The following is a 14227-nucleotide window of genomic DNA, read 5'->3' as shown; positions in this document are numbered from 1 at the left end:
ATTATATTATTTTTTATGTTTTTTTTATTATCATTTTTATAAAATTATATACTACAGAATAACCATATAATTATATAACAAAAAATTTGAAATTTTTTTTTAATTATGTACCAAGTTTGAAATTTTGATCTATATGGTTTTTGTTGATTTATTAACCATATTTTTAAAAAATGTAAATATATAATACAAAATGAATAGTCAAACTTTTCAATATGTCACTCTGCTATTGTTTTGAACGTCACTGTATGTAGTTAAAAACTTAGTCTGTCTCTCAAGGCGCATAAATCAATGCTTTGCAAATAATTACCAATGAATGCTATCGCAGTGATCATCATTAGCTGTTGTTGTTGTTGTTGTTGTAGCAGCATAAACATTCCCCATACTTCATACGGGGAATGCTGCTGGAGTGACAGTCCTTGGCCGGATATAAATCCGGGTCGTTTCGGTAACGTAGAACCGACTGTCGTGGAAACGATCATTAGCTGTATTCTGTTTTGCATCCGACTAGGAAAGTTAGTAGGTTACGTGGGAATCAACAACTTAAAATATCCTACTCGAGTTGATATAACCGGCTTGAAAGTGCTTGGGAATAAGCCGCTGGAAAGTACTTGGGAAATTCCAGGTAAAGGTCAAACTGCTGGATACGCACTTAAACACAGGCACATCCATATTAGATAACAGCAGTGGAATAGTTGATTTGCTTGTTTAAATTTCAAAGTCATTTGCTTTTTTGTTGTTCTTTTGCTGGTTTGTTTACATTTTGGTAGAAATTTTTATAAAAAAAAAAATCCAAATTTGGGTTTTTCACTACTGCTATCACCTCTGGATTCGCCTTGATTGAAACGAGACGTCCAACAGCTGAATACACGAATAAAAGTTAACCAAATGGCGCAACTGTAAGTAAATGTAAAATACCTTCTGCTCTAATATGAACGAGACGTTATCAATAAAACGGTCCGCGGATGACATATGGCAAAAATAAATTTTTTTGTTTTTTGACAGGACTGTTATAAGCTTACATGGCAAATTTCCGCGTGATATGTCACATATTTTGTTTTCTGTGCTACTGTAAACAAGTCAAGCTCGAGTGTGTTCTTCGAATTTAACGATGGAAATTCAAGTTGAACAAAGAATTGTTTGAAATTTTGTTATTCCAACAAAATTTCGGCTTCAGACGCCTTAAAAATGTTGCAGACAACCTATGGGGACTCTGCTCTATCGCGTGCACGTGTTTTCCAGTGGTACAAATCGTTAAAAGAGGGCCGTACATCGGTTGAAAACTTGCCTCATGAACGTCGTCCAGCAACATCAGTAAACGACGAAAACATCGGAAAAGTAAAGGAAATTGTGCTTGAAAATCGCACAAATCGCAAAATCGGTTAACGCTGAATCTTATTTAGACGTTTTAAAGCGTTTGCGCGAGAACATTCGTCTTAAAAGGAAGGAATTGTGGGACAACAAGTCATGGTTCTTGCATCACGATAATGCACCAGCTCACACATCACGTCTTGTTCGCGATTATTTGAACAAAAATAATGTTAATATCGTTCCGCAAGCACCGTATTCGTCTGATATGGCTCCATGTGACTTTTTCCTGTTTCCCAAGCTCAAGTTGCCGCTCCGTGGAAAACATTTTGAGACAATTGTATTCATAAAAGAGAATTCGAAGAACACATTCGAGCTTGACTTGTTTACAGTAGCACAGAAAACAAACTATGTGACATATCACGCTGAAATTTGCCATGTAAGCTTATAACAGTCCTGCCAAAAAACAAAAAATTTATTTTTGCCATATGTCATCCGCGGACCGTTTTATTGATAACGTCTCGTTCATATTTGAGCAGAAGGTATAACCGATTTCGGGCATCTTTTTGCAGGTCGATTGCAAAAGAATACAGCTATAGTGGACGGCCGACAGAAGCTGAGCCACTTTACAGACATGTCCGAAAGCATTTCTGCGCTTGCCTTTGAGGTCAGATAGTACGTACAGCAGTCCAAAGACTCAATGGACAACTGACAGGTTTTAAACGAAATTCACCAAGAGTCAATTAATATATCCCTAAACTATCAAACTGCAGACGAAGGTGAGATCCGAGTGACACGGCACAATTACGCTCAAGCTCTTACATATGTATTATCTGTACTCAATATATGCACTGCATTTGACAATATCTTTGATGACACTAACCGCCTCCTCTAAGTCTCCTAAAACCAACTTGTTTTATATATTCGGTCCATACGGTTTAACGCTGTCTAAACATTACGTTTCTTGAGTCAACGGAGATTAGGAACATCCGAGAGCATTTTAGGCACAATGGTGCCCATTTGTTCAGAAAAAATTCACGACGCACATTCCAAATTTGTGGCTCTGCATATTGAGTGCCTGTAGCTTAAAAACACGAATCTTTTTAAAATAGCCTAGCCTTTTAATCGCTTTTATTGCCTATCCACATATGTACATACAAATGTACAATACAATCTAGCCTCCTGCTACATTTTTTAATGCTACTTTACTACAATAAACAAATGGATTTTTACGACTTTCAATATTCTTGGAAAATACGCTCTCAAAATCGCTAATTTCTATAAGCTAAAGTAGTTCATTTTTAATAAGATGCGACGAAAAATTTGCTAGGTATAATCTTGAATCTAAACGAACCCTACATACCAGCTCTCGAAGCTACATAAATTTACACAAGGAAAGAAATATACAAACAAACAAATTGATCTCTTGACATTTAAGTGTTTTTAGTGTAGGATTGAAAAGTTAATGGTTCGAAAACTTTGATTAGGCGAGATTACTAGAGTGCGCTTACATGCAACATGCATATGCACTAACAAGTATGTGTAAGCTCGTACTTGACTTTGTATAAAGTTTGTATGTAAGTATGTGCTTACATACAACTCAACTATCCTTGCATATGTATTTTAGTATATATATATAGTATGTATATTTGGCGATGTAATTAAGCAAAAATTAAACTTATATTTACATACATACGTATTACTCTCTTACACATACACACACACACACACACACACACACACACACACACACACACACACACACTTATAAGCATTAGTGAGATATTTATTACAGCAGATGAAGATGAAATGATCTTCTTGCAACTAATTAGCAGCGATCGCGTTAGAGGGAGGTGTTTGACGTATCTGACTTGAGAGGGAGGAATAAATCGTCAAAAAAATCACAACGCTTATTCCTTCACTGTATATTTAAAAGAAAAGAAAACAATAAATTCTAAATCAAGAATCTGACTACACTTACGGAACCCGAATCTGAACTCAGAATAGCTGTAGCACCGCATGCTTTCGGGACATCCCGGCTTATGAAGCATGACTCTGTTAAAATCTTTGCATCACCGAAAGCCCTGTATTGTTTTTTAGAAATTTAGAAAAGGCAGAAGCACATCCCATCGAATACACTTAAAATATGGACTAAATAGCAAAAAAACAAAAAAATAATCAATGCGCTGGACTTTTTTGCAACAAAGTCTGAATAAAATTTGAAATCTTTATTATTATCGAGAATGAAATACATGTATGTCAAACTAGATTTTAACCAACTCCATGATTCAATTTCATGAACCAACTCTGTGTCACACATTTCATTTCATTTCATTTATTGGCAAAATCTGTGTCACACATAAACGAGGAAAAGCCTCATAAAAATTACAATATAAAAAATCAGATGAATGTGGAAAATGTTATGGTCAGTCAAGCAATATGCAGCTGTGCCCCGAAAAGCAGGGTATTTGTATCATCGTCCAATGGCATCCCAAATTTACAGCAATCATGAAATGATACTTAAATAATGAATCACATCTTCTTCTTAATTGGTGCGATAACCACTTACGCGTTTTTGGCCGAGTTTAACAAAGCGCGCCAGTCGTTTCTTTCTCATGCTAACCGGCGCCAGTTGGGCACACCAAGTGAAGCCAAGTTCTTATCCAACTGCTCTTTCCAACGCAGAGAAGGCCTACGTTGGATTTCTAGGCTGACATTGTGAATGAATGAATCACATCCACATCCCTAACAATAAGAATCCACCTAATTGTGTCAAGCTCCCTATGGAGAAATTTTGGGCGATTGTGAAAGCCAAGATGAAGAGGAGTGGAGGCATTTTAAGGAAAACGAAACAGTGTCGTTTAAATCGAACAAATATGCCGCGCAAGTTATCAGATAATAAATAATTTTTTTATTGCACAACCGGGACTATATTTTTTTTATCACGCTCATTAAAGCATAATAAATATGCTTTCTTTCATGATAAACAACTTAAACGAAATCTTAGTTTTCTTTCAGAATCTATTGACATTTTTAAGCGTACAGATTTTAACTAATCGCGCTTGAATTGCAAAAATTATTTTTTTAACACCATGAAATATTTTTAGTGTCGTTTGAGTATCTCAAAGTACAAAGTGAAGTCCAAAATAAACGAGACAGACCTAAAATAGAAACGACAGGAACTGACAACTTCGAGTTTATTTACAATATTTAAAATAATCCCATCTGGTCTCGCTACACTCTTTTGCGCGATCTAAAAGTTTTTCGAAAGAGTGTTTCAGGTCATTGACCGGAATGCCCTTCAGGATGTCGGTACAAGCCTTTTGGGCGGCCCCTACGGACGCAAAACGTTTTCCCGTGGTCAAATGCAATTTTTCGAATAGGTAGAAGTCATAGCAAGCCATATCAGACGAATACAGTGAGTGATTGATGGTTAAAATGCGATTTCTAGTCAAAAAATCAGTCACAAGAGTGGTTCGATGAGATGGTACATTATCATGCAATAAGCGCCAACTTCCTCCTTCGCGGTATTCAGGGCGAATTCGACAAATGCGATACAACTATCGCTTCAAAACGCGAAGATAGAAAATTACATTAACGGTTTGGCCCATTCGCATGAACTCCTTATGGACAATTCCCTTGGATTCTTAAAAAAAACCGCATCGACTTGATTTTTCACTTCTCTAAACGCGATTTTCCGGGTGATGGCTCGTCTGGGGCACTTTGACGCTTATGGTGCATGTTGGAAACACCACGTTTCATCACCAGTCACAATGTTGTAAAGGAAGTTCTCTTCTCGCCTCTTTAATGAGGTCTTTCGTATGTTGAATTTTTTGGTCCTCAGTTAACTTGTGTGGAATGAAACGTGCACAAACATTTCGTAAGCCCAAATGATCAGTTAAAATGCGATATACCGATGTTTTGGAGAAATTCAACTCCGATTCCATGATTTCAACGATGATTTCGGTTAATTTTTGATAAATTTACTAACAATTTCGATAGAGTTTTCGGTGATTACTGATTTTGGGCGGCCCATATGTTCATTGTCATCCTCATGAATGCCATACACTTTTTTCATCAATTCAAATGTTTCGGTAAACGATTTACCGATTTTAAAACAAAATTTGATATTAGCTCTTTGTTCGAAACTCATTTTTGTACCGATGCCACAAACATACTGACCCTCTAGACGCAATAACTTCGCTTCCACTGAACCGAATGTCACCAAGCTTGCACTGGAACTCAGCTAGGGATGTAAAATCCAACGCACTAACTCATTAAAAAGATGGCGCCATCAGAAACATTTTTTAGGACACCATTCCTGTTTATTTTGGACTTCGTCTTGTACAACTCTTCACTTTCTTGTCCTATTTTAGTTTTGTAAAATATTTTTTATCTATGTCTGATGCATCTACTATGGAATTTATAGTGATTGAGATACTTTTTTAGATATACAGGCAGAAAATACATTTAGGTCACTCAAACCTCCAATTATTCCATTTTACTAGATATATTTTTATATATATAATACAATGAAGATGCAACGTACGACAAGTGCTACCCAAATCCAACAAAACTTAAAAACTGGAAAGCAACTCAGAGTGGACATACCCAATACTTGTGGGCCACATGGCTTTTAGAATCGGCTATAAAAAAAACTAATCAATATTTTTTCAAACTTTTTTTTTTATTTTGAAGATTGCACATTGTCATTTATAAATGAAAAATAATATCGTTCAAATGACTGCCACGACTGGCTTTACAGTAGGCCATTCGATCAACCCAATTTTTAAGCACATTTTCGATTGTTTGGGCTCCAATTTCATGAATGGCAACATCGATTTCGTGTTTTAAAGCATCAATTGTCTCTGGATGGTTTGCATAGCATTTGTCCTTAACGGCTCCCCACAATAAATAGTCCAACGTTCTTAAATCACAGCTCCGAGGCGGCCAATTAATATCGGAATTCAAAAACGGTAGCCAAAAGTTCGAGTGTAACTTTGCCAGTATGACAAGTTGCACTGTCCGTGAAACCAAATGACGTCCATATCATCCTCTTCAATTTTTCGTAACAAAAACTCGTTGAGCATGTCACGGTAACGCTCGCCATTTACTGTAACCGCGGAAGAAGAAGAAGACTCACCACTTTGGAAATAGGTTTTCAATATTTCCCAATTTTGTTCAAGCGTATAGCGTCCCATTACGTAAATGTCAAACCTTTAAGTAAATTATGAACACATTGGGCATGTCATTTGTGTTACCATTCTCAAAAAAATAGGTGGTTCAAGAAGCAAACGCTATATGGCCCACCCGTTAAAAATCTACCCATGCCCAATGGGCTACCGCTTGCCAGTTATTACCTCTTACAAGAAGTGTCAGAGAGTAGAGAATCATGGACTAAAGAAGTCCCATGATCCAATGACTCCATTCAATTCAATACTGATGGATGTAAGTTAGTAGAGAATAGAGTCAACGGCGATGTCTACTCGGGATTCGAACGATTTGTGATTTTCCAAACCTCTTGCATTACAAGATACTTTTAAGAGTTAATAAGAAACTACTCATAGCATGCACTCAGATAGGAAAGCTGCTCTCAAGGCACGATTAATTCGGAAATGCAGGGAAATATCTTTAACTAGGTGCACAGGTCACTGTAATAATTCAGGTAATGAGACGACAGGCGAGCTTGCAAGAAATTTCACTTTTGTGTCACTTTCACCAGCCTAGAAGAGTTTAGGTACCTATGTCAGTTGGTCTGATTAGAGAATTATTCTTAAAAGAAGCGCATACGAAGTGGAAACACACCAGTGGCATGAGTAGAAAAGAGCAAACCTTAATAACCTTGCTATAGCCACTCACGCCAAATATTGTGGGAGAGTTATCTATAGCCATGGGGCTACTTATAGGCCATATATTTACTTCAAATGAGACGCGCAGAACGACGAGGGGTTTCCAACAATGACTTGTAAAAAAGCCAGAAACCATCAGGTATCTACTCTGTGATTGGACTGCAGTACTTTTATATAAAGGAAAAGGCAATAATTTTTAGGATCATCACATTGACGGCAGAGTTGAGATTGTGGCAGGTGTTCAGGTGCATTGGCTCGGCGAACGCTTTGGATCAAAGCTACTGGTTTTTTTGGTCGGCTTGAGTACGTACGCTTTATTAGAAGTTGAAATTCTACTGACCTTCGTTTCAATTGGCAAGAGAAGTCGTTTCCTATTCTTAACCGACGGAGAACGCTTGCGATTCCCAAGCGACTGTTTTATTCCTCGCAGGGAGAAATTGCTTATTTCGCGAGAATTGCTATTCCCTCAGAGGACGTTGAGTGCCGCCAGATTTCTAAATACAATTTTCATTGTCCAGGCCCATAACTATGATTAGTTGTAGAACCCCAATTTTAGTATTATTCTTTAAAATTGCTAATTTTGCTAGCACAAGTTCGCAAGTTGTTTATATGGAAGTAAAAAAAAAATTGTAAAAAATCAGCGCGATTTTTGCGCGACTTCAAACTTGCTCTTTGTTATACTAAAATTGAATGGGCTATACTATTGCAAACCCAGAAGTTTTCTAAAGATACTGATAAAAAGTTCAAAATGTTTATGAAATTTTTTTGAAATTTGTTAAATTTTTGTCAGTTTTCTGAAAAGGTTAGAATTTTGATTTATATGGTTTTTGTTATACGGTACGAATATACGATATTTCTAAAAGAGTTTACGAAAAAATTCAGCAATATTGCGAATATTATAAAAAGTTTGAGGTGAATTATTTATGTGAGCAAAAGTTTAAGTACATCACAAGAAATAATCATTTCTGAGTTTGGCTGTGTATGCGAAGTATCCATCGCCGGCGGTGCTTATGGCACCCAACGTGTTAATAGCGTTTACAAACTCTCTGTCGCAATTGTGCCCGAAACTAGCCGCTCTTATTTCGTTTATTGTTTTTAGAGGGCCATTATTTGATTCTTTCTGAATTAAACTTTTCTCACGTTCCGCCATTTCATCTTAATTTTGTTCTGGTAGCGAAAAATATTTTCTTAATGATTCGCAGAAAAGTCGTGGTCTACTTGATTTAGTTTAAATGTTCGAATTCTAATACACTTTTCCATGGGTCGTTTCTAATTAGTTGCACAAAGCTGTATGTATGCGTGAAATTTCGAAAATCACGCATTTTTTCATCAATTTGCTAATTTACGAGCAAACCTAAACTCTAATTAATAAGCGTCACACTCGCATACTTGTACATACATACATACATGTACTCGTATCTTGGTTTCTTGGCGAAAAAAACGAAATCGGAAAGATCACAACTTGCGTGATAAGCCAAATGTCTATTTCTAAATCTAATTCTAATCGAAAAAACGTAACGTTTATATTCTTAAAAAAAAAAAACAAAAAAAAAAAAAAAAATCAAAATTAAAATTTTCATTTAGAAGCAATAAAAGCAAAACTGGATTTGTATTTATTGTATTATATTTGCATGCACTACATTGCCGGTTGCATTTATGAAGTTTCATAAAAGAAAACCAAATATGGGGTATTGAAAAAAATAAAAAATAATGAAATAAAAATATATACAATATATATATATATATATATATATAAATCTGCAGTATTTTCTATTCTATTAATTGAAAAAAAAAAAACAAATTATAAAGAAAAGTAAACAAAAGCATAAATGCATAATCAAACTAATACTATAATGGCATACACACATATACATACATATATGCTACTCATGTTTATTATACAAACCAAACAACAAAAAAATTGAGGAGAAAAACTAACTAATAAACCAAAAACAAGTTGGACCGTTGAGTTGAATCAAAATGTTGCTAAATTTCGGCATTAATTAAAATGTTAAAATTAAACAAAAAAGTGAAAATAAAAGAAATTTAATGAAACAAATGCATCAGCAAAGTTTCAAACCTATTGAAATAAAATATTACAGAAAGTTCGCATGCAGTTTATGAAGTGCTCAGTTGTTTGCAATTTGACATCTACAAAATATAACAATAAATATAAAATAATAATGAAAGAATTAAACCACAGCGAAAGAAACAATAAAAGCATGAACTAAAAAAAATTTAAAAAATAAATAAAAAATTATTGTATTTCTATACAACAAATTTTCGGGGTTTTAATTATGTGTCCAAAATTATTACACTTGCGGAAGTGGCGAAATTTTCGAAATACCTTCGTTTTGTTTTAAATATGCAGATACCAGGTTTCTTTCAAAATATCAAACAGATTAGCGGTGATAGCTCGCTTACAGCGGCCGATAATGTCAATGTCATCGGCGTACGCAAGGAGCTGGACACATTTGTAGAAAATAGTGCCATTACGATGAACACCTGCTTTTCGGAGCTCTCCTTCTATTACGAAGTTGAAGAGGTTGCATGACAGTGGATGGCGTTGTCTGAAACCTCGAACGGCATTGAATGGCTCGGAGAGGTTATTTCCTACCTTGACGGAGCTGGTTGTGTTGCGCGACGTCATTCTGCAAAGGCGTACGAGCTTCGCTGGTATACCGAACTCATACATGGTGGCGTACAGGCAATCCCTTATCGGGCTATCGAATGCAGCTTTATAGTCGACAAAGAGATGATGGGTGTCGACTTGCTTTTCATGGGTCTTTTCCAGGATTTGGCGTAATGTGAAAATCTGGTCGATGGTGGACTTACCACGCCTGAAGCCGCACTGATAAGGCCCGATCAGTGTGTTGGCAAACGGCTTAAGTCTTCCACATAGGACGCTAGACAGGACCTTGTAAGCGATGGTTAGAAGACTGATGCCCCGGTAGTTGGTGGTCTTCAGTACAGGACAAAGAACACTGAGATTCTAATCGTCGGGCATGCTTTCTGCTAGCCATATTTTGCAGATGAGCTGATGCATGCTCCCTATCAATTCAGCGGGCAAGCCGTCAGCGCCAGCCGACGCTCAAATAATATTCCTTATTAACAATTTGGCCAGGTGGAAGGAATTCATAGTGCACCACACCACGAAAATCGAAAAAAACTGTCATCATGACCTTTATTTTTGAACTTTTTGACTTTGACGTGCTCTTTTCGGTCTGGCCTCGCCTTTAGCACGATATTCGCTTGATTGGTCGGTTGTTTCAGGGTCGTAAGCATAAATCCATGTCTCATCTCCCGTAATGATGCATTTGAGCTTGTCCTGATAGTCTGAAAGCATTGTTTCACACACATCAACGCGACGACTTTTTTCCAAGAAATTGAGAGTTTTCGATACCAAACGAGATTTGACTTTTCGTAGGCCCAAATGGTCTTTCGAAATGGTTTTCACAGATCCTTCTGATATTCCGATCATATCAGTCAGGTCTTTAACAGTCAACCGACGATTTTTGAGCACTAACTCCTTCACTTTATTGACGTGTTGGTCATCTGTTGACGTCGATGGTCGTCCGGAGCGCTCCAAGTCATCAACACGTTCTCGACCCTCTTTGAAGTCTTTGTACCACTTATAAACATTTTTCTGCGACATAGTCGAATCACCAAATGCCTTCTGCAACATGCTAAACGTTTCCGCAGCCGAAATTTCATTCCGCAAACAAAATTTGATGGCACTTCTCTGCTCAATCAAATCAGACATTGTAAAAATCGAAAACTGCACTCTTGGTCGTTTGGTAAACACAAGCGTAAATATATTACTGACAATGACATTCACATGAAAGTTGGCCCAGATGTTATTAACAGTGCTGCCAACTCATGAAAAAAATAACTAGAGTGAAATTTTAATCCCGCGAAGTTTGTTAAATAAATTCACCTTACTTTTTGCCCACATTAATTAAGTGGGTTCGGAACTTCTGCCTTCGCTGTTTGGTGTTGTAACAGCCTAAACCATTCGCATACATTTTGGGGATTGCTGGATTGGCAGTTTCTACATAGGAATTTTGATACTAAATGTCAAAAGCTCATTTGTTAAATTAAAGTTTTCAGTTGCGTCTAAAAGGAAGTAAAATTAATTAGGGTTGTCTCAATAAAAACAAACAATTGGTTTTGATCAGCAACATTACCAGGCTTTAACATAACGGATTTTCTCTACAGCCCTTCTGTAGTAAAATCATTAGCTGGCAGTTGACAAAAAGAAGAGAGTTAAGAAACACTTCAAAGCCTTGAATAGTTTATCGGTTTGGTTGGTAAAGCTTACTTTGGAGACGGCCATAATTGTTGATACCCTGAAAATAAGAATTGGTTTCGATTTTGATAGAACTCGCGCTTTTTCATCATTTGATTTCTTTTGGATTTCTATTAAATGTTAAAGAATATCGGTTACATACCGATCGTTATTTCTAACCGTTTTTTTCTGTATTTAATTTGTTTTTGTTATACAGGAAATCTCTTTTGTGCTTAAATATTTTGTTTCATATTTCATCTTTATTTCCTGAAAATATTTTTTTCATAAATTACATTTTGCTTTAATTTAGTTAATTTTTACTTTTATCAATCCATATTCTTATTTTCCACCCTCTCCCCAACCCATGCTCCTATGCTTCATTCATTGCAGGCCATTATCGGCGCAGAAGGTCGTGAAGCTTACAACAGTCTAATCGAGCGGAAGTCTTCACTGGGTATCGGCGTTGATATGGGTCTCAGTCCCGCCGCGACCTTGTTACGGCATCTCGACACGAACGAATTTGAGTTGACTACCGCTAAAACGTTACCACGACGTTCCATGCATCTGCAAGAGCGCACCGAACCGAAGCGCAACGTTATTTGCCGTGACAATGGAGATCCGATTGTAGTGCCGCTGCACCATGCGCCACGTCCAATGACATTGCCAACGCGTGGCGCCGCTGGACGCGCTAAAAAGTTGGATTGTTTACCTGGCGGAAGTACGGCTAATATCAGCGCCGCTGATGAGTCCGCGGAACAAAGTGCAACAACGCCAACATGCAATGGCGATGCCAACGATGGTTCTTCGCCCTGTGAAAGTCCAAGCTACATGACGAATACTTTTTATAAATTCCCGGAAGGTGCCAAACCAGGCACAACAACAAGCACGCCAACGAGCGAAACAACGAATCCGATCCCTTTGCCGCCGCGCGATGGTAAAAAACACATTAAGACAAATGCAAAGCGGCACGTTCGCAAATATCCACTGATTATACCAGTGAATGGCTTGCAGCGAACGCTCAACATGGTGACGGAGACGACGCCCACAGAGGATGGTTTGAAACCAGTTGCAGCGCTGACACTTAGTAATGGTGTGGTGCAACGTGTGCTTGCAGTGCCACAGACTCAGTCACAGTCAGAGTCACAAATGCAATCACAGTCACAGGCACAATCGCAGTCACAGCCACAGTCACAAATGCAATCACAGTCGCGGTCACAGTCGCACGCAAAGACGGCTACGGGAGCTGTGACAGTTTCAAAAGGATCAACGCAGCGTGAGCCACAAGGGCACACTTATCAAAATTTGGACAAAGGGAGCGCGGAGAGCGCGGGCACCAACGCAACCGACTCCGCGTCACTGCAATTCGAATCCATACTGGAAGCGGACTATGACAAGAGCAATGTACTGCAGTCACCTGACGTTACTGATGGTTTCTACAATTTTTCCATACAAAAGGAACAATACAACAAAGGCAAAGCAGTCGACTTCGATGCGAATAAAATTTCCGGTTTATATGTGAATGAGGACGAGCTGCGCAATATGGACATTGAAAGGAATCTCAAGTTAAAACAGGCCGCAGTAGCCAAAATGCCCGTCACGACCGTTACTACTGCTACTGCTACAACTACAAAAACACAAGCAGCGGTACAAAATTCGGAGGATGCGGCCGCTGTTTCGGTAACAACAGCAGCAGTAGCAACAATAGCAGAAGTAGCAACGACAACAGCAGTAGGAGCAACAAAAACAGTAGAAGCAACAACAACAACAGCGGTAGCAGAAAAAGCAACAGAAGTAGCAACGACAACAACAGCAGTGATAACAACAACAGCAGAAGCAACAATAACAACAGTAGCAACAACAACAGCGTCAACAACAACAACAACAATATTAACAGGGTCAGTAAAAACAACAGCTTCTGTTGTATCTCCTGTGCCCACGGCAAATGCAATAGTTGTCAGTGCACCGCAGTGCGAAACCGCCGCTGCACCAAAAGTGTCCGCCGAACCTGCAGTTATCAGGGAGAAGCACGGCAGGAGTTGTCTTACTGCCGATAACGAATTGGCGGGCAATGCTCTCTTCAAGAAGGTACGCGAATCCGTTGACTTAGCTATGGATAAAAAAGCATCCAGCTCTACCACTTTAGCCAATGCTAGTAGCAGCAGCAACGTCACTGCGCCGCATAAGGTTGCGCGTTCAGTGTCAAGTGTGGCAACGACACGCCCTCAAACCGAGGCGGAATACTTTGCAGCAGCCACTGCTCGTCTAAAGGACTCGAACTCTGTGAGCTGCGAAGATCTGCTGGAATTCTCCAACATGAAACCGAAGGGTTGTGAACGTGGCGTGGACTCCGATGAGGTTCGCATCATGGTGAAAGTGCTTGGAAAAGATGTGAGTAGCGAGAATTGCTTTGAAGTATTTGTAATGATTTTCCTTTCAGTTTCAAATTGTATTGAATTTAGTGCCAAGTAGTTTTAGCGCTCTAGGGAAAGATCAGGATATTCATAAGAACGTTGTTATTTCGTTATATGTTATTTTTATAGATTTATTTATGCTTTTCCGCTGAAAATAATCCAACTGTAAAGTAACGAATATCAGTGTGGCAATCTTGGTAATTTAAGTGGCAATAGATAAAATTGTTTTCATCTGCTCCGAAAATGTGAAACAGGATGTTTATTTTTAAATTCAAATATCCAACAACCGAAAGTTTTGAATGAAAATGATTGATAAATTATATATTCCAAATGTCACAGATGTCGATCTGTTGGAGGACACGTCTGATGATCAC

General features: G+C 38.0%; 1 protein-coding gene across 1 annotated transcript in view; it reads left to right on the top strand.

The window, feature by feature from the left end:
* The window catches only part of LOC128868830 (activated Cdc42 kinase-like), a 28957-nt gene that overhangs the window by 9700 nt on the left and 5030 nt on the right, over positions 1–14227 (top strand). The window contains exon 11 of the mRNA XM_054111366.1: positions 11833–13830. Within this exon, the coding sequence (XP_053967341.1) occupies positions 11833–13830 (1998 nt within the window). The remainder of the gene's footprint in view (positions 1–11832; positions 13831–14227) is intronic.

This window comes from Anastrepha ludens, chromosome 6 (assembly GCF_028408465.1).
Source record: "Anastrepha ludens isolate Willacy chromosome 6, idAnaLude1.1, whole genome shotgun sequence".
NCBI classification, from domain to species: domain Eukaryota; kingdom Metazoa; phylum Arthropoda; class Insecta; order Diptera; family Tephritidae; genus Anastrepha; species Anastrepha ludens.
Note: the sequence above shows the minus strand (reverse complement) of the source record. Positions and strands in the feature narration are given on the sequence as shown.